Here is a 22,162-nt window from a genome sequence, read left to right on the forward strand (position 1 = left end):
GATACAAAATGTTTAGCATAGGCAAATCCAGAGACAGATTAGTGGTTGCCAGTGCCTAGAAGGAGTGGGGAATGGGGACTGACTGCTAATGGGCACTGTATTTCTTATGGGGTGATGAAAATTTCTAAAATCAGACAGTGGTTAACAGTTGCTCAACTTATGAACTGACCTTTGAGTAATTCAAGGGGTTAGAGGTGCTGACTATTTGCACAGTGGAAAATCCACATATAACCTTGCAGCTGGCCCTCTGTATGCATGGTTCTGCACCTGTGGATTCTGCCACTACAGACTGTGTAGTATTGTAGCACATGTGATAGTGAAAACATTCATGTGTAAGTGAACCCACACAGTTCAAACCTGTGTTGTTCAAGGGTTAATTGTATTACCCTTTTTTTGAGTACATTTTAAAAGAATGAATTTTAAAATAAGGGAGGAGAATAAAAGCAAGAAACCTCAGAAAATAAGTAGCCTTATTTTTGAACAGTTCCCTAAAACAACAGAAGAGGGAGCACTATAGCCATAAATTAGAAACTCTTAAACCTCCCTTTCTAAGTGTTTAGAAAAACAATTTCACAGAATAAACAACAGAAAGAATGAGGTCAAATTTCATATAAAGCTATTATATGAAAAAAAAAAGAGAATAAGAAAATAAAGAATAGAATAATACTTCTACTAATGGTGAAATCTTGCCAAATATGTCTACATATGTACCATGCATACACAACAAAGGTCCATCTAGTCAAAGCTATGGTTTTTACACTAGTCATGTATGAATGTTGGATTATAAAGAAAGCTGAGCGCCAAAGAATTGATGCTTTTGAACTGTGGTGTTGGAGAAGACTCTTGAGAGTCCCTTGGACTGCCAGGAGATCAAACCAGTCCATCCTAAAGGAACTCAGTCCTGGGTGTTCAATGGAAGGACTGATGCTGAAGTTGAAACTCCAATCCTTTGGCCACCTGATGTGAAGAACTGACTCATTTGAAAAGACCCTGATGCTGGGAAAGATTGAAGGCAGGAGAAGAAGGGGACGGCAGAGGATGAGACGGTTGGATGGCATCACTGACTCGATGGACATGAGTTTGAGCAAGCTCTGGGAGTCAGCAATGGACAGGGAAGCCTGACGTGTTGTAGTCCAAGGGGTCACAAAGAGTCAGACACGACTGAGCAACTGAACTGAACTGATGCGCACACACACACAAAGATGAAAATTACAAGATACAAAAGAACATAAATAAGAATGAAAAATACTCAAGTGAGATGGTGGAATACAGAGAAGAATTAGACATAAAATAAATCATTTCAAAGTGAAGACTAAGATGGAAGGAACACAAGAGTCACCATACACAACAGAGTGCTTTAAGAGAAATAAACAATGAAAATAAACTTTTATAGAACAAGAAGAAATTAAGAAAGATGAAAAGGATTCAAGAGAAGGCAACAAATATAGAAGAAAGGCAAAGAACACCTAATATGTTTACAAGAATCCCCACAAAAAGAGAAAAGCAATGCAAAAGAACGCAATAATGAAAACTATAATCCCAAAGAACTTGTGTAAAATTTTTAAATCTCTATAACTTTAAATTGAAATAACACATCACAGGTCTGGGGAAATCAACTCAGAAGAACCAACACAGAGATGTATTCTCACAAATTATTGAACTTTAAAGAGAAGAAAAAGCCTTTGGACACTTAGACAAAAATACCAAATGACTATAATAGAAACAATTCTTTATTCCTGACAAAAAATAAAGTCACATATTTAAGATACCCAAGGAAAGAAAATATAAGTCAAACATTTCATATCTAGCTGACTTTCAAATATAAAAATAGCAAACAAGCTGTCATCAACATGCAAAAAATGAGAGAATGGATATTGGTCCCATAACTCCTTCTGAAGAAATCTACTAGAGGATAAGCTTTAAATAAGAAAACTGACTGGTGAGACAATATCAACAGACTGGTAGTAAGCATCAGGTATTATTTAAATGTAGAGCTATCTCTAAATGAGACATAAAGGAGAATATGGAATAGTTATATATGGGAAACGTTTTATAAGCTGTTCTTAGTAACTATACTGTATGGTGTATTACACTAATGTTATTTATCCCCAGAAGATTCTGTGTAAAACATGGGAGAAAAATTGTTACATGATATTCTATTCCTACGTGTTTTTGAGAAATAGGATTCTCAGAGCAGGACAAAAGAAAGATAGATATAAGTTAAAAGAGGCTAAAGCCCTAAATTTGAAAGGGAAGTATTAGCATGAACTCATTAAGGTCCTCAATCTTAAATAATACACAAACCTACACATATACATTTCTAGTAGCTGAAAAGAACCAGAAACAATGACCAACAAGATAGCAAAGAACATAACTAATAACTAAGATTTTGGTTTTGAGATTCCATTTCCTACCAAAAGAAATCAAGGTTTTCTGGAGAAAAACTAAATCCAGGTCTGTGGCAAGAAATGTAAAAGATGAGCCAATCTTGTCATATCTGTTTATTAAGACATTATCAAAGACTACCAGGGTTGTGTCAAAAAGACCTGAACACCAATTTGACGATGCTTCTACCAAAGTTGGGAAAATGCCCAGAATAGATTGAAACACAATAAAAAAATGTTTGTTTAAATCTATACATTTGTAATGATATATATTAAAGAAAAATACTGGTTACCTTTGGAGAATTCTAGGTTGCCAATTTTTTATTTTGCAAACTGGTAAATAAAGGGAAAGAACAAGCACTGAAATAAAACTTTAGTGCTGGTTTACCAGAGAATAAGTTTCTCTGCATACTAGTTTTTTTTAATTTTAAATAAAGTAGTGTTAGAATTGAAAAACCCAATTCTGCAATTCCCAATAAAGTAAGGGTATAGGCATTATGCATCAATGCCTGTTAATATCACATGAAACAGGCAACCCCACTTTATGCACCTTTGGCTGAAGAAGCGCCACCACCAATGAAATAGTCTTGCCAAAAATAACATTACTGAATCTAATTAAGCATGAAGATAACTACCAATTTATAGGAAATACAGAGGAACCTGATAAAAGACATCACGGTAAATCCAATTTGTGTGAACATGTATAGGACAAGTGATTTGGTGGTTTCTTCAAATAATAAGGGGTAGTAAAGAGTTGGAGGAAAGCTATAAATTAAGGAGACTTAAAAAGACATAGTAAAGAGGCAAAACTATAGTTTGCTTACTTGGATGACAAATACAGAAGTTCTAAATACTGGAAGTTCTAAAATAAAAATTATAAAAATGTGGAAGAATGACTACTTCGGTGAAAAGGAGTCAAGAGAGGATTGTGTTTGGAAGCAGATGGATGTAGAGCATCTAAGGAAGTTAGGTTCTAGTCCCCTGATAGAAATGGTAATCACAAGGGGGTTGCCTTTTAGGAATTCATTAAGTTCTCTATGTATTATATGGTTTTCTGAATTGTGTTGTATTTTAAAATAACAAGGATTTGTATTTTAAAATAACAAGGACTAAAAGATAGATTTATAAACCAGAAATCCTTTTAACCGTATTAATCTTAAAGTTCTTAGATGAATGTACTAGAGTTTAGGAAAGGAGAAGTCAAAATGTTCTATTAAAACAATCTCAAGATATGTAAAGAAATACTTTATCAAGGCTAATGTATAACCTGAGGGAAAACTAGAGCGTTTCTGCAGAGGGGCGCTAAGCTGTAGCTTCACTATGGTGAAAAGGGCTTCCACCCTGCAGCATTCTGCCTTATCTATAAACTTGCGGACTAGGGAGGAACAAAAATATAATGAGGGTAAATTGGAATCAGGTGATCTTTTTAAGACCACAGAATATTAGATTTTTGACATTCTAAAATACAGTCCTATTTAATCAGGAAAATCAAATTTCAGAGAGGAGGGAATTCTGATATAGGATTTTTTCAGCAAAGGAAATTAATTGATGTACTTAAGACTTAACTAGAAAAGAAAAAAGAATCCTAGAAAATCACGAAAGCCTTAGCAAGTCTAAATGTAAATACAATCCATTCAATCATCATTCCAAAACAGCATGACATGGTCCTAACAGAAATGTGTGTGTTTGAAGGGAGCGCCAAGGACATTCCTCTGTGCTCTCCTTTCCTATTCTCCCACTGTATGTAACAAAGTCACGGGAGTGAGAATAAACAGCTGTTTATGGCAGAGGCTGGCTTTGATCACAACTGTTAATAGAAGAAAAAGTGAAGAGGGGCTAAAACAGAGAAAAAAAGAGAAAAGGATATAACGCATGTATCCTGTTTGACTTTTATGCAGAGTACATCATGAGAAACGCTGGGCTGGATGAAGCACAAGCTGGAATCAAGACTGCCGGGAGAAATACCAATAACCTCAGATACGCAGATGACACCGCCCTTATGGCAGAAAATGAAGAGGAACTAAAAAGCCTCTTGATGAAAGTGAAAGAGGAGAGTGAAAAAGTTGGCTTAAAGCTCAACATTCAGAAAACAAGATCATGGCATCTGGTCCCATTACTTCACGGGAAATAGATGGGGAGACAGGGGAAACAGTGTCAGACTTTATTTTTGGTGGCTCCAAAATCACTGCAGATGGTGACTGCAGCCATGAAATTAAAAGACGCTTACTCCTTGGAAGGAAAGTTATGACCAACCTAGATAGCATATTAAAAAGCAGAAACATTACTTTGCCAACAAAGGTCCGTCTGGTCAAGGTTATGGTTTTTCCAGTGGTCATGTCTGGATGTGAGAGTTGGACTGTGAAGAAAGCTGAGTGCCAAAAAATTGATGCTTTTGAACTATGGTGTTGGAGAAGACTCTTGAGAGTCCCTTGGACTGCAAGGAGATTCAACCAGTCCATCCTAAAGGATCTCAGTCCTGGGTGTTCATTGGAAGGACTGATGCTGAAGCTGAAACTCCAGTACTTTGGCCACTTCATGCGAAGAGCCGACTCATTTGAAAAGACCCGGATGCTGGGAGGGATTGGGGGCAGGAGGAGAAGGGGACAACAGAGGATGAGATGGCTGGATGGCATCACTGACTCGATGGATGTGGGTTTGAGTAAACTCCGGGAGTTGTGATGGACAGGGAGGCCTGTCGTGCTGCAATTCATGGGATCGCAGAGAGTTGGACACGACTGAGCGACTGAACTGAACTGAACCTGTTTGATTCAGATTCAGTACATGTTAACTGACAGAAAAGAGAACACAAGAAATTTTAAATTTTGGATCCAGAGTTATTACAAAATTCCTGGGTCCATATCAATAAGGACTCTGATTAACTATTGCTTATCTCATGTTAAATATCTCAAAACACAGAGAGTTAGAATATTAAAGCAGTATTAGACAACTACCATCACAAACACCTTAGTTGCTTTTTTCCTTCTAAATAAAAATAAAAAACATTCAAATTAAAAAAAAAAACATTAAAATTTGCCCTGATCTCTTTCACTTTTCTAATTAGTCACTTTCTCCCCCTAACTTGGTTAGGTTCCCACCCTGTTTATCTCTACTTCACTGATTTTCCAACAACTGGAGGTAGATAAAATATATCTTTATCAAAGCAGTCTAAGCAGTCACTCCTATGAAGTCTTAAAAACACACAGTGGGTCTCTTCCCTCTTCTCAAAGGGAAAACGGGATGGAGAAGTCAAAGCTCTGCGAGGAGACAATGCAAACAAGGGCATGTGCAGCCTTCCTGAGTCAGTGGCCCGGTCGTGTCCACCAACAAATGGTTACAGTGTGCTTCTTCAGTGCCACGCAGCAGCTTTACTTCTCTTCCCATCTTCAAACTCCAGTCACTACTAAATGCAATTAAAATCAGTGACTATTTTTCCAAGAGTTTAAGGAAAACTTCCTCTTCCCACGATTCTGTGAGCCCTTAAAGTAAGTAAATCAGCTTTCTAGAAAACGTTATAGGTTTATCCCCAGGATAAGGAACATTTGATATATGTGGCAATTTATTATCTAGTCCGTTTCTCTACTGGGCAGGTTTAATACGCAAAGGTATCTGTGAACATGTGTCCTGTCTGCATTACATCCCTACAAGATCAGAGAATCCCACAGTCCAAAGCAGACCCCTTTCTCTCACAAAGTCAAGACGAGGGGAAATTAGAAAATCCATTTTGACCTTCCAGTCAAGAGAGATTCTCCAATTCAGTTTTACCAGTAATTAAATTAGTATTTAAAATCCTGTCATAGTGCTCGCTTCGGCAGCACATACACTAAAATTGGAACGATACAGAGAAGATTAGCATGGCCCTTGCGCAAGGATGACACGCAAATTCGTGAAGCGTTCCATATTTTGTGCCATTCCCCACCTCCATACACTGTTTGCCGGATTAACACAAAAAAAATAAAAATAAAAATAAAATCCTGTCATAAACCATTTCTCAATCGGTTTAGAACTTATAGTGTAAATGATCACCAAGTCACAATACCAACCAGAAAATATGGGAGTCTGGATTAAGATAATTAAGAGATTAAACAAAATGAAATTAAAAGAACAAAAAATCAAACATGCACATGCACAAACTACTCTCCCTTTACCATGTCAACTAGACAGCTAGAGGTACCAGGAATTATGAGACTCAGTTTTCCTGTTATCACAGAGGATAGGCAGTTTGGTAGCTCAGAATCACAAAAATAATGTAATCTCTATAGGCCCTACACATCCCCCCTCCAAAATGTCAGCCAGAAAATTACAATCTTCTCAATCTAATAATGGTTTCCCTTGTGGCTCAGCTGGTAAAGAATCTGCCTGCAAAAAAAAAAAAAAAGAATCTGCCTGCAATGTGGGAGACCCAGGTTAGATCCCTGGGTTGGGAAGATCCCCCGGAAAAGGGAAAGGCTACCCACTCCAGTGTTCTGGCCTGGAATATTTCATGGACTATACAGTCCAAAGAGTCAGACATGACTGAGCGACTGTCACCTTCACTTTCAATCTAATAAACAGCAACACAGAATCAAGTAAAAATTTTAAATTATATAAACCTAAGGCCCCCAAAATGAAGCTTATAGAACATACCAAAAAATACTATATATAAACTTAATATCCTCTCCTGCCCTTTTGTAGATACTACAATCCTTTTATGATCATCTGTTTTCACCTTCCTCCCATACCTAAAAATATTCGGAAATCTCAAAAAAGAGGCCTAGGGTCCTCAAAAAATTTAAGAGCATTTTCTACAATGATCTTTAATAAGTCATCTTCTTCTTGAATAAAAGAGCATAATCTATTCCGTCTATCATTATTTCTGATAGTGGCACCCGAAAACACCCCTACTGGAGGCCTAAGATCAACTTCTGACATCCAAAACACAAACTTTCCTACATTCTTATTTTCTATTTGACTATTTTCTTGGGATTCTAATATCTAAAAGTATTTCCTTAAATTATACCATCCACCAAATCATTGCTAAATCATTTGCTTTTAATGAACTTGCTGAAGTATTGATACCTATTTCAGTACTTCTGTAGCCATATTAACTAAATCGTTTTTTCAACAAACCAAACCTCAAACCTCCTCTTTCCATGTAACATTTTGTTAGTGTTTTATCCTTCTTATATCTTTGTTAGTTGAGTTCTGAAGCTGTGAGGAAATCTATGCAGATAAGGGAAATATTTTTCTTCACTGCCTATATTTATTCTGTCCCATATTCTCTGAGGTTTCTATTCATTCTTTTTTTCTCTTGGCTGCCTGGCATTTGGAACTTCCTTGACCAGGGGGACCAGGAATCAAACCCTGCCCTGAGAAGTGGAAGTATGGACTATTAACCACTTCCCACCAAGGAAGTCCTATTTATTCTATCTATTCTTATTACTGTTGGTCTATCCAATCCCACAGTGTTTCTCCCAATTCTACTTTTTTCTAGCTGTCCACACATTCAATCGGAGAAGGCAATGGCACCCCACTCCAGTACTATTGCCTGGAAAACCCCATGGACAGAGGAACCTGGTAGGCTGCAGTCCATGGGGTCACTAAGAGTCGGACACGACTGAGCGACTTCACTTTCACACATTGGAGAAGGCAATGGCAACCCACTCCAGTGTTCTTGCCTGGAGAATCCCAGGGACGGGGGAGCCTGGTGGGCTGCCGTCTATAGGGTTGCACAGAGTCGGACACGACTGAAGCGACTTAGCAGCAGCAGCAGCATACATTCAATCTCCTGGAACCAATATGATAGCTTTGATGTCCAACCTTCAAATATTTCTTCAACTGTCAGTTCCTATAAAAACTACCATTCCATAAATATTCCAAACATTATCAGTTAACCATAACTATGCTCGAACCTCAATCAATCTCTAATATGAAAACAGGCCCATTTCATCCTACAGATAAGTAAATCCAAACACCAAAGTCAGAAGAAAAAATATTGTATACAGAATGTCTGGCATTTCATACATTTTAAAGCATTTATTAGTTTATCTAACAAAATTAAAAGTGACTCTCAGTTTTAGGTAAGAAAAATGATAAATTCTCTAATATGAAAAGCTATCATAAATAAATATCATTTATTCCTTTCAGAATTGCAACTCAATACATACCTCTGTAGAAAATTAGTTTCTTCTGGATTTATCCAAGTAACAGAGAATGAATCCACATTATTTCATTATTATTAAAAAAAAAAAAAAAAGACTAAAACATGCCCTATAGACATCACTGACTCAGTATGCCAAAAGGTGAAAGATTTAACTAACTTGATCATTTGTTGAAATTTAAAACTTAGTGAGAGGCTGTAGTTACCTCTTTTTGGAGATGAAGTTTGAAGCAACTGTTTGGCTTTGAGGGAAGTACGAGGCAAATTTTTCAGCCTTTGCGAAGCTGTTGAAAAATAAGGAACTGTAATATTTGCCTGGAAGGACAAGATAAAGGCTATAGCTTCTGTAAACTTGAATATTTTAATACAAACTTGAAAATTTATCAAGAAACAGACAGGTGAGAATACGTCAGAAACCTAAAATCAGAGGAATCAAAGTGATGCTTAGTGCATTAAGTTAGAAAAGAAAGGGAATGGAAATCTTAGTGCAAAGTGCATACTTTAAGAAATTGTTTCTTATAGATGAGAAAATCTATAACATGTAAACTGATCAAAATGTCAGAGAAAACAAACCACCAGCAAACATGCTACAGGCTGCAAAGAATACAAAGCTAATAAGTAACAGTGGTGAACACAAGCACACAGTACAGAAAAAAATAAATGTAGTACCGGCTCAGTGCAAAGAAGCAGACTGGCAAAGCAGTTATTGTTAGATGAACTGTCCTAACAAGAAACAGTAATCCTCACACTCAAAAAGGAGAAGAAAACTCAGAACCAGGCAGGTCCTCAAGGGAATCAACAATCTAGTTACTTTAAATATGTTCAACACTATCTTGGTGCAGAATTCAACTAACGGCATTTTAGACCTTGGGGAGCAACAGATCTGGACTATCTATGTACATATGCATATGGGATGGTGAGGGGTAGCGATGTGTGTGCATACATGTTGGGGTTGAGGGATTTGGAGGAGTAAGAGCATCTGTTTTTTAAGTGTTCAAGGAGGAGTTATAAGCATCCTTCACAACTCCTCATCTATTAACTGCAGTAAAACTCTCAAAACTGACAACTAAGCAGCAGTTCAGAGGCATCCAGAGTTAAAGCTCACTACGGCCCCAATGAACGGGTGAGTCCCATAGCCACCAGAGCAGCCACCTGTGCAAGTGGTTCTAAAACATCATCCTGTGATGCGAAAATCAGACCTCATACCCCTCTAGGATTTATAGGCACCACTTCCACCTGCCCCAAAACAGAGATCTCAAACCATAAATCTGGCCAGCATTCAAACAGTCATTTGTGGATAAATGTATTACTTGATACATCACCAAAAAGAGTTAAGGAGAATTTTTCTTTATCTCTATTGCTTAATCCAATCAATGGGGATAGGATTTTCACTAATAGGAAACATTTTTAAAAAGTAACAAACCCATTTGATTTCAATTTCTACCAACACTTATTACAACACACTACTGCAACTAAATGCTGTATGCCAGTTTAAGTTAAATATATTGCCAGGCGGACTAGCAAAAAATTCTCCAAACTTAAAAAAAAAGAATCAATTTTATAATGCATTACTTTATATCTATCCCACAGAAATATCAGGCACTATCATTATTAAATATTATTCATTTCTATATTTTTTCATATATGCTATCTACCATTCATATTTTCATTCACTCACCCATTCATTCTTACTTTCTTCCTAATAATTGTGTACTTTATTCCAGGTACTGTTTTAGAAATAATGAATACATAGCTGGCTGGACAGACAAAGTTCCTACTTCCATGGAACTAAGAGTTTAGGGAAGGGGAAACTGACAATAAACAAGGAGTAAAATACATCGCCTCCCAGATGGTGACAGCTGCTAAGGAGAAAATTAAGTAGGAAAGGGGGACAAGAACTAGGAGACATAAGCTGCCATTATCAATAGAGTGATTAAGAAATATTTCTCCTGAGACGACATTTGCTCAAAGATCTGAAGGAAGAGTGGAAGTGAGCCACACAGATATTGGGGGAATGCATTCTAGACGGAAGGAGAAGCAGTAGTAAGGACCTGAGGTAGGAGTGTGCCAGATACACATGAAGAGCAGAAGTAGGCCACAGCGCTTCTAGTGGAGCAAATGAAGGCAAAGGGTAACCACCTGCACATACGCTGGCAATCCACAATATCTCTTAACCACTAAGACTTCTTAAACAAGGGTTTAAATATAAAATATCATCTATAACCAATTGTTCTGGAAAGATCTTATTTAAATTAACAGCTATAATGACTCCAATGGACTTTATCCCTCAAGTTTCATGTGTGATGTCACAAGAACAGCTTCTACAGACAAGTGATGACTCTCCAATGGCAGTTCAAAGAATCAGACTGCAAATAGGTTCAGGCAGTACACTCTAAATTTGCCTGATACAGATAGAATAAAATGAATGATTTTCATGATACCACAAAGAAACACAAGTTACACAAATAAGAACAAAAACTAAATTTTAATCTGAATTATCAATCTTAATTTGATCCATTTTCCAATGGCAAAATCACTTTTATTTCTTTATTTTGACCATGTGGCTTGTGGGATCCTAGTTCCCCTCTAGGGATCCAACTCATGCCTGCTGCAGTGGAAGCACGAAGTCCCAACCACTAGACTGCCAAGGAGTTCCCAAAATCACTTTTTAAATGATAAAGTATACTAAACTGGTCTCCAAATCCTTCTAGAACTTTAATCCAGTCTTCACATTGCTATCAGATTCAATTTCTTAAGAAGGAACCCTGATTAAAAGCCTAGGGTAGCTTGTTAAGATGAAATCTAAACTCCTTAATATATTTTATTTACCTATTTATTTTTTGGCCATACCGCACAGCTTGTGGGATCTTAGTTTCTGGACCAGAACCCGTACTCTCAGCAATGAAGGCACAGAGGCTTAACCACTGGAGTGCCAGGGAATTCTGAATATGTTATTTTAAAATTCCCACAATCTATCCCCTACCTACATCTCTCATCCTTGTCACTGAACCCACTAACCATCCTGTGACCCACACTTTAGTCAAACAAAATCACTATAATCAGGGTGTCATTCTTAAGATTTCATTGCTAGTCCCACTGTTGGGAAAAACCTATACTTTCTTTCCTCATGTGACACCTCCTCCAGAGCTAGCTGAGATATCTTTCAGTATCTTCCCAGAAAACCTCTTTATACTGATGAGTGTAATACCTCTGTTTCCCCATCACTTCCTGCTTTTGAAGGGCACAAGCTCTCTCTTTCACATTTATATTCCCAATGCTTAGAACATAACATACACCCTATAAACATCTTAATTATTTACTGAATAATTAAGTAATAATTAATAATAATCTCTGGATAAAATCTGGAGACTTCAATTAAATATTCAAGACCCTCCAGAGCTGAGATCCAATTCAGTGGTTCTTAAACTTAACTATGCCCCAGAGTCAGCTGAGACACTTCTAAAAAGTAGAGATTCTGGATTCCCACTCCAGATGTATTCAATCACATCTCCATCACATTTCCAGAAGTAAAGGTCAGAAGAACTATACTTATTAGTATCAGTGTCTTTGTGGTAACTGACTCAACATAATTATACTACTTACCCTTAAACAAAAGTTCCACAAGTATTTCACTCATTCTTATATTAGCCCACTACACAGATTTATCATGACTTATTTTACTTCAACTTCATGTTTCATAATTATGTAGAATTCTAGTGTAACCTTTTAGTGTTTTGGTTACAAGTGAAATCTGGATGAGAATTCCTTCCCCATGGGCCTAAGTGCAGTCTGGCTATGCATAAGATGGTAGCTGCCCTGGACACTCCCTCCTCAGTGTGAGGTCCACAGTACAATACTGATCCTATATATCTCTCCTCTAGGAGTACACTGTATCCTGTGCAAACACGTTCTTCCACTTAGTTACATGTAAGCAAGCAAATGATAAATGTTACACAGACTTAGTTTATTCTTTTGTGGTAATTCACAAAGTATTTATAGTTCAACCTCAAATCATGCTCCAACAGAGTCATCCAAGAATATTTTCCAATGCCTTCTTATTTGCAGTTAGGGTCAGCATGATGTAATCTAAACAGTAACTGGGAGGAAATCGGGAGACACACAAGGGAGCTGAGAGTTCATCTGGCTTGGTTTTGCCAGTTTTCTAGTTACTTGGCATTGTACATATAATTTATATGGATCTCTACTCCCTCTGTATAAAAACAAAAAATGGGATGCTGTGAGGTTCAAATGAGACAATACATATGAAAGTAAATATGTACTACTTTTCTAAAACCAGCAGATTGTCTTGGGTTTTTCTCCCTTCTCTTATTTCTGAACCAGAAATTCCTATATTTTTCTGAAAATTAAGCCTTTTCACTAAACCTGTTCTCTAGTGGTCTTAGAAAACAAGCACTACACTAATTTTCTGAAAAACTGTCCCTGACAAACATTCCTTCCTTTAACTGGAGAAACTGAAAAAATTACATGTATTCATGACCTTTGCAATGCTCTGGTTTTCTTAAACTTTTTAAGTTACTCACATTTTCCAAATGTAAAAGTCAAGAATTGGTAATAGCTATCAAAATGAAGTATATTAGAACTCTCATAATATTCATATTTAAATGCCAGCATCCACAATAATGCAGCCATAGCAAATAAGCATATAAAAATAGTGATTGCATAGTAACAAGGCAAAAGAAGTGGTCCCTTAGGTGGAAATAACAGCAATCTTGCAAAGTTAGGTTCATGCAGACCAGCAAGTAAGAACCAAAGCTTTACCACTTAAGAGCTGGAAAAATACTTAAAAGAAAACAAAATGCAGCAAATATATGAACTGGTTTGTAAAAAATATTTAAAATGCTATTCATGTATAAAACTTGCCATTGTAATATTTTTACATAATTACCATATTAGTCTTTTTATTTTGATATGTGACAGTACATCTAACACACACACTAATTAAAACACATATATATTATATATCAAAAATAATGTAAAATTTTCAGAAAAATAGGTTAACATTTTATTTTGCTTCATAATGTATTGACTTTAAACACAAAGTTTTAACTTTTTTTCTTTTTTGGCCACACTATGTGGCTTGTGGGATCTCAGATCCCCGACCAGGGACTGAACCCAGAGCCACAGCAGTGAAAGCGTCAGGTCCTAACCACTGGACTGCCAGGGAAGTCCAAGTTTTAAATATTTTTATCAAATAAACGTAATTAAATTTTAAACCTGCTAATATTCTGGATTTACTACTTTTCAAATACATGCTGTGAACAGTGTGACTCTATACTAAAATAAATGTTTCTGACATTTTCATCATAAACAAGCTTAACAACTACAAATATAAAAACAAACAAGTATATGCAATGTTTAAAAAAGGATGGTATCTTACTATTTCTTCTGCCTATACATTATTCAAATACTGAAATATACTACTATGAAACTGCATACATATATCCCACTTATAAGTAAATTAGTGATTAGAATTTCACTATGTTTATCTGTTTTTAATTATCAACTTCTGAGGGAAAAGAAAAAATAATTCACCTATAGGGAAAAAATTCCAGGGAATGAGCAGGTGATAAGCTACATAGCCTTTCAAAGCTTCAGTTTCCTAATTTGTAAAAATGTATTAGTAACTGAACGTACTTTATAGACTTGTTCAGAGGATTAAACAGAATTATGAATATAAGGGATAGCACAATGTGAGTTTTATAATATAAATAATATCATTTACAATTGGTAAATAAGGAAAACTTATCAATATTATCACAAAAGTCATTTTGGTTCAAATGGAACCAAAATTGTTTCTAGACTGTGAATTTTTGAGCCACCAAATAGCAGCAGCTTAATATAAAGTACACCACGTCAGCTAAACACAACCGAGCCAAGGAAGAGTGCAAGGGGGTTTAGAAAGAGCTGAGCGCTGTCACAGCTGCTACTCAACACACAAGTCATAAACGGACAGTCAGTAACTGTATGTTTATATCACTGCGTCACAGCTTTGAGGAATGAAGGAACACATCACAGTGACCACTTTAACCACCAACAGTAAATATGTCAAAAAGAAACTGAATAAATCAGACTACAAAACTGATGTGAATTGTGGGACAGAAGGCATGCATACTGAGCATTTCTAAGACTGCAGAAATAACTCTGATAGTTGTTTAAAACTGGGTTTAGTACATGCTCATATCTGCCTTAGTTAATAAGCAATATTTCTTGGAAAGTGTTCAATTCTTTTAAAATCACTCTGTAAAGTACAGAGTGCCCATCTACTCCCACATCACTTCTTGGCTCAGTCTGGCCGCTTTGTCTTAGGAGTCCCTTCTGTGTGATTCTCTAATCCTTGTTTATGTTGCATATGTCTCCTTAAATCAACAGTTTCAGCTTTTCTTTCCATCAAGTTACTTTCAACCTTTTTTTAAAAAATAAAATTCTACCTTTGGTGAAGTATTTATTAAGAATTTATCTTTATTTGTATATTTATAGGACGATTATTATTTTTATTAATATTTTAGTAAGAAAGTTCCTTGGGTTTTAAATGGTCTATTTCAGGACTATTCCACACCCCCCATCCCCAAATTCTGTCATTTTTAATGATCAGTATTGCAGAACAGAAGGTTTTTAAAGAATATATATATACTTATAAATTAAACAGAGCTTGCTTATTTCAAAATTCTAGAAACTACAGTTTCATACAGATTTAAGTATTGATACAACTGGATATTTAATAGGGACAAATTTTAAATTTAATATAGCTATGATTATCCTACAAAACTAATAAGCGTTACATTTTACTATAATACAGCTATTCAGCACAAAATTAAACTCTGTAATTTTCATTTTCTTTAAATAACTGATACATAAAAGATACTTACTGGCTGAAGCCTGAGGTTGCATGCGAGGTATACCTCCATTTGGCACTTGAAAATTTGAGTCACTTCTGCTGCTTTTCACTGAGTCAACTTGTGTATTAGATGTTCGGGACAGGTTTGGAAGACTGCGTCTTAGTTTTTCTAGAACAATAGAATTTTAATTAAAAAAAAAAGTCAAAACATTTTTTAGGATGGAGAAAATTAAAATATTAACATTCAAAAATCATTCTTTAAGTGTTCTGCAGGCTTTAGAAGAGCTAACAGGAAAAAAAACACATAAAAAATAACTCAATACAGTTTCTATAAATGTGTAGAACCTTTAAAAAAGAATCATAAATTACTTAACTCAAAATCTAAACACTTCATGACTTCATGAATATGGCAAAGCAAAACTAACCTAAGTAAAAATTCTTGATCTACTTATCTAAAATACAAAACCTTGGTAAAAACCGTGTTACTTTATACCAAAATATGAAGGACAATTTTTTTCCATTCTTATAGTTACCTTCATTTTTAACATTGGTTGTCTGTAAATCTGCTGGATGGCCTTGAAGTGAAAGGCGAGGTTGCTGTAAGCGGCTAATCATAGGCTGTGGGGACACTCTACTATATTCTATTCCCCGAGCAGGAGATCGAGAACGAGGTGAATTTCGGGGTGACTGCTTAGGTGATGGTCGAGGTGAATTGCGTGGTGATGGTGAAAACCTGTTAACAGCAGGGTATACTGCATGATGCATATTGTCATCTTCATCATCTAAACTTTGTGCATCAAGTTCCTGATCACTAAAAGTACCCCGTCTGGTAGAATTGCAAGATGAACCAGAACTGCGCCGAGACGCTGTGGCTGCATATTCTTGCCGGAGACCTGACAATAATGAATGTGTTATTTCTTTAGTATTAAACATTTAAGCATTTTTAAGGTTTAAAAGCACAAGATTATCATTGAGAAACACAAATAGTATATAACATGTAAAGGAAAACTCCCTTTTACTTGATTCACCTTAGACTTCCCCACACACAAGGATGCATATACTACATCTAAAAAGCTATTTTTATATTACATGAAATTCATAAACTTTTACCCAATTTCAAAATTTCTTCTTGAATCCAAAATCTATATTAAAAAGAAAACCATAAATTTAAAAATACTTGTATTCCAAAAGACGGAGTCCAAATTTGAGATTAACATTAAACGAATATTGAAAGAAAACAATTACCTGTCCAACCAGTGTAAAGAATACATCAGTGAGTAAATAAACACCCTGGATACTAAACCTTTGGATTAATCTTACTCCAGAAGATGAAGGAAACTTCTAACCCAGTCTTAGGAATTGAATACTTGGGCACAAATATAATTTCAATTGCTTCATAAGCTAATGGAGTTCAAAAAAATAAGCTTATATTCTAAATCATCAAGTAAGAATTTTCAGAGGAGTGCCTTTTTATCTTGATATCTCCAGGAACACCCAAGCAACCTAAGGAGCCCTTCGAATAGTATAAAAACTTCTAGAATAAAAACAAATGTGACATATATTCAATGAGAAAAAAATTACAATTGAAAAAGAGTGTCGAATTTAGATAGTATTTTGAGGAAATCCTGCTAACTATTGGCAGTTTAGTCCAGAAGATCTGTGTTCTTGAGTAGTATTCAAACTTTTTTAAGTTATATAGTCATCATATAAAGTGTTATCATCATGGTTCCCCAAAGAAGTGAAAGAGAATCATATCAGGGTACCTATAACACTATGGTTTCCTAGGGCACATCCAGCCCTTTGGTGAGGTTTGGAGACCATTGTAATAACTGACAAATTACTTGGTGTCACTTAGCAAAAGACAACAGACCCATGAAAAGAGTATTGTTTTAGAAAAGAAAATCCCAATCCTGGTGCAAGTTCTCCATTAACAGGAAGTCTTACGGAGATCACAACCACTACGGGCATTGTGCTTTTCTCATCTTAAAAATGAGGGAGCTGAACCAGGCAAAAGCCCACATCTGTTACTTTACAATTGTGTCAGCAAAAAGCTGGAGAAACAATGTTGCAAAAAGGAAAATCATTCTCTTAAAAAGAAAATGATGGTGGTTTCAAAGAGTATCACTCACATTTTCAGTATCACTTTCTCTTTTTAATTCACCAGAAAAAGAAATATTTATGCATGTGAATGGCTTAGGAAGGATTTTTAAAGAAAGGCTAAAATTTCTATTATGTGTTACCAACATACAATATGAAAACTGTAGCAAATACGAGATTGAATTTCTAGCAAAATATTGCAGTCTAAAAAGTCAGGGCTCAAAGAAGAAACAAGTAAGTTTAGTCTAAGTGACAGTTAGGCAGCATTCTTTATTCTTTTTTCACATCTGTGACAATAACCCCTCATTAGCTGACAATACCAAACTGGGAATGAGGAGTTTGTTAATACAAAGTTACAGAAGAAAAGGGTAACATGTTATTGGTTTGTAGGGCTAAAGACAGATAAGCACCAAACCTTTCTTTCTAAGGGAAGATGTGTAAAAATGGAATAAGAATTAGCAGAGTAAGAAACCAACATTCTGCAGTTTCTTAATGTTACAGCTTGATAACACTTACATAAAATAAAGGACATAAACAGAAAATTTCTGAACTAAATTATAGCACTGGTCCATTACCTCAGCCAACTGTCAAGACTCGGAAACCTGTGCTTTAAGGATCTTTTCACTGTAAAGCTTAAAGAGATCACTTTAGAGAGCTTGCTTCCTTCAGTTAAGCCCATACAATAAAATGTACAGGCAAGAATAATACTATCATCATCATCTTAATATTCAGACGAGAGCCAAGTCACTGATGAACACTTGAAATAGTAAAAACTTTGTGCACATGCGTACTTTGGGGACAACACTTCTATCAGATTCTTAAAGGTGCCTGTTACCCAAAAAGCTGCAAGGACCACTGTGCAAAGCAAAATCACATGCTTCATTTAACTTAAGGTCGCAATTGCAATTTTCCCTTAAAGGTCTCTCTCTTTTTTTAAGCAGAATACACATACTCTAAGAAAGATGATATACTTGCCTCCAAGGAGAAAAAACTGATTTTGTGGGTGTGAAAAAAAACTTAGATATAATAGTTTGTGGTTCTTAGAGTACACACAAAGAGATGTAGAATATATCAGTGGTATTAAAATTTATTGGGAGCACAGATGGGTAAAAAGGGGAAAAAAATCTAAACAGGCTCCTTAGGGGACGGGTAATAATGAAAGAACAGCTGAGAAATGCTCATCCACACTAATGAAACGGAGCAATAGAGTAGTAACCAGTGAATCACAGCACGGAGAAACACGCAGCGTGTGATTTCCAGTCACAGCAGAGCACAGCCTGCCTTTCCTTAGTACTCACAGAGCAAACTGCTCAGCATACAATGGACTCTAAAAGCAAGTCAATGAACAAACCAGTCCACAGGCTCAAAAAGTCCCTGAAATTTCAACTTTTCTATTATTATTATACTACTATTCCACAACACTGTAAGACATTTAATAAGGGCAAAAAAACTATACCATAATGAAAGACCTAAACTTTAACCATTAAAATACTTACTTTCTTCCTGCATCCGAGCTAGAATTTGCACATCAGTTACATCATTTAGCTTATAATTGGATCCAATTGAATCTTCATCTAATTCTGAAGCACTTAATTCACTGTCTATTGAGGACTGAGGACTGAGTGGAGGATTTCTGTCTGATGAACTTTTCAAATTACCTTAAAAAAGAAAATGATTCAAACTTTGGTGAACAAAAATTGAATAAACATCTGTTGCAAAAAAACTTGATATTGTATCTTTGGATTGATTCAGCTTATTGTTATTCTGTCTTTTCTGTTTATAAAATTCCCAGATGTTAAAATTAAAAATTGACCTGATTAAGAATGAAGACAGCTATAGAGACTCCTTCATATACAATGACAAATACAAAACTCATTTTCTTATAGCTATAATTTATCCATATTCTTATGAAAAATTCAGGTTTCAAGACAGTAGTGGTAAAGTATTTAATGTTCAAATAACACATGCTAGAGGATTTCAACTTTTACCAGGTAGCCAGTGAAACTGCTCTATAAACAGATGAATTATGTAGTGTTTTCTCCTCCCATTTCATTAGCAAACACCATCATCTTTTCCCTTGAATAAAACCACCTACTTTTCCTAAACAAGAAAACTATAATTTGAGGAAAATCAGGATTCCTTAGAGATTTAGAACCAAACCAAAAAAAGAACACTAAGCTCATTTCTCCTACATTATGCCATGTTTACAAAATTCCTTTGCCAAACTAGTAATGGGGATCCAAAGAGTTCTCTGATGTTTAGTAGTGAAGCACAAAGACAGGATGAAGGAAATGACTGGATTAAAAAACACATTTTATCACTAGAAACCAAAGGAGGACAGAAGACAGCTCAGAGGAATAAAGGCTATACATATCCAAAAGAATCTTAATAGGTTGGTGAAAAAGTAATTGCAGTTTGGGACTGTGAATTTTAAAACATTATAACTAGGCTCACAGAAAGATAAAGAACATTACAGTATACTAACACATATATACGGAATTTAGAAAGATGGTAACAATGGCCCTATATGCAGGGCAGAAGAAGAGACGCAGAAGAACAGAACAGACTTTTGAACTCTGTGGGAGAAGGGGAGGGTGGGATGTTTCGAAAGAACAGCATCTATATTATCTGTGGTGAAACAGACCACCAGCCCAGGTGGGAGGCATGAGTCAAGTGCTCGGGCCTGTTGGGCTGGGAAGATCCAGGGGAATCGGGTGGAGAGGGAGGTGGGATGGGTGACCGGGATGGGGAATTCGTGTAACTCTATGGCTGATTCACATCAATGTATGACAAAACCCACTGAAAAATAAAAAAATTAAAAAAAAAAAAAACACATTATAACTAGGCTCAAACTCTTCCTCATTAATCAAAATAGGAACAATTACAATCAACACAGTTTTGCCAACAAGAAATAAGTTTGCTTATTCCTGTAGCATAAAAATCTGTGCTTTGGGGTTTGATGAACTCTTAGAAAGCATTTTCTGCCTCCTGCTGGTTGTGGAAACATTTCCCCTGCAAAAAGCTGTTGAGATGCTTGAAGAAGTGGTAGTTGGTTAGCAAGAGGTGAGGTAAACACAGTGGATGAGGTAAAACTGTAGCCCAATTCATTCAACTTTTGAAGCATTGCTTGTACGACATGTGGTTGGGTGTTGTCATGGAGAAGAACTGGACCCATTCTGTTGACCACCGGCTGCAGGTGTTGTAGTTTTCAGTGCATCTCATCAATTTGCTGAGCATACTTATCAGGTATAATGGCTTCGCCAGGATTCAAAAAGCTGCAGTGGATCAGACGGGCAGCAGACCACCAAACAGTGACCACGACTCTCTCTGGTGCCAGTCTGGCTTTGGGAAGAGCTTTGAAGTGTCTTCTCAGTCCAAATACCGAGCTGGTCGCTGCTGGCTGTCATATTAAATCCACTTCTCGTCCCACGTCACAGTCCAATCAAGAAATGGTTCATTGTTGTTATGTAGAATAAGAGAAGACAACACTTCAAAAGGATGAATTTTTTGATTTGTGGTCAGCTCATGAGGCACCCACTTATCATGCATTTTTACCTTTCAATTTGCTTTGAAGGTCAACATTGAGTTCTTTGGCAACTTCTCATGTATCTGTAAAGAGGATCAGCTTCAGTGACCCTCTCAATTGGTCGCTATCAACTTCCCGATGGCTGGCCACTCCGCCCCTCATCTTCAAGGCTCTCATCTCCTTTGCAAAATTTCTCTAACCACCACTGCTCTGTATGTTTGTTAGCAGTTCCTAGGCCAAAAGCATTGCTGATGTTACGAATTGTCCCTGCTGCCTTACAACACCTTTTGAACACGAATAAGAAAACTGCTTGAATTTGTTTTTTGTCAATCATCATTTCCATAGTCTAAAATAAATATAAAATACACAGCAAGTAATAAGTCATTAGCAAAAAAAAAAAGCGAGAAATGTGCATTAAAATGATGTACAACATAACCACATTTATTAAGAATCTATTCCAACACTAAACAGCAAGTTCAACAATGCCAAACTGCAATTACTTTTGCACCAACCTAACAACTTCTTTCTAAGGAAATGCTTTCATCTGATCAACTTCCAATGAAGAACTGAAAAATCCCAACACTGTAACTAATATTTCTAATACAGATGTATTTGAATTTTTCACCGTAAGAGTCAGCTCTAACATAAACGGCACATAAAAAGAGCAAGAACACCACAAAACATAGTTAATATTTATATTTTCAAAAAGAGTATAGTGTACATAATAGGAAATGTACAAGGTCAGTCTCAAATAGTACCTGAATAGAATTTTTTAATATTTTTTTAAAATATTAAATAAATATGGCAGATCAAACTCTTTAGTACAACAGTCATGGGTGAAATAAGTAGCAACTAACAACCTATGTACAGAGCAAAGAGTAGGGTCAATAAGTGATGAAACTGGCAAGTACACAGGTCAAAAGTCTGAGGTGATTAATACATTTTAAGGGAGCCATAATAATTAACCATAACAACAGCAGTAGTAAGAGTAACTGACTGGGTGAAATCTAAAGATCAGTAAGCTATACAGTAACAGTCTCAGTCACAGAGGCACGCAGAACATTCTTTCCTCAATTACAGCAATCTGTCCCTCTCTTATGCCCTTCATGGCTCTAAACACTCGCTTGGCACATTCATATACAGCCTAATACCGTTATTAAAGT

At 36.1% G+C, this 22,162-nt stretch overlaps 1 protein-coding gene and 1 non-coding gene across 4 annotated transcripts in view; one reads left to right on the forward strand and one right to left on the reverse strand.

The window, feature by feature from the left end:
• SLAIN2 (SLAIN motif family member 2) overlaps positions 1-22,162 on the reverse strand; it is a 70,362-nt gene that overhangs the window by 16,378 nt on the left and 31,822 nt on the right. For 2 of the 3 annotated variants that reach the window (XM_065914150.1, XM_065914152.1), the window contains exons 4-7: positions 18,970-19,131; positions 15,910-16,269; positions 15,408-15,545; positions 8,727-8,804 (exon numbers count right to left, since the gene is read on the reverse strand). In XM_065914150.1, coding sequence (XP_065770222.1) covers positions 8,727-8,804; positions 15,408-15,545; positions 15,910-16,269; positions 18,970-19,131 — 738 coding nt within the window. The remainder of the gene's footprint in view (positions 1-8,726; positions 8,805-15,407; positions 15,546-15,909; positions 16,270-18,969; positions 19,132-22,162) is intronic. The other variant, XM_065914151.1, reaches the window with a different exon arrangement.
• LOC136153104 (U6 spliceosomal RNA) lies at positions 6,181-6,287 on the forward strand. The gene has a single exon (XR_010660344.1). It is a non-coding gene; the product is annotated as a U6 spliceosomal RNA (small nuclear RNA).

This window comes from Muntiacus reevesi, chromosome 22, assembly GCF_963930625.1.
Source record: "Muntiacus reevesi chromosome 22, mMunRee1.1, whole genome shotgun sequence".
Classification (NCBI taxonomy): Eukaryota; Metazoa; Chordata; class Mammalia; order Artiodactyla; family Cervidae; genus Muntiacus; species Muntiacus reevesi.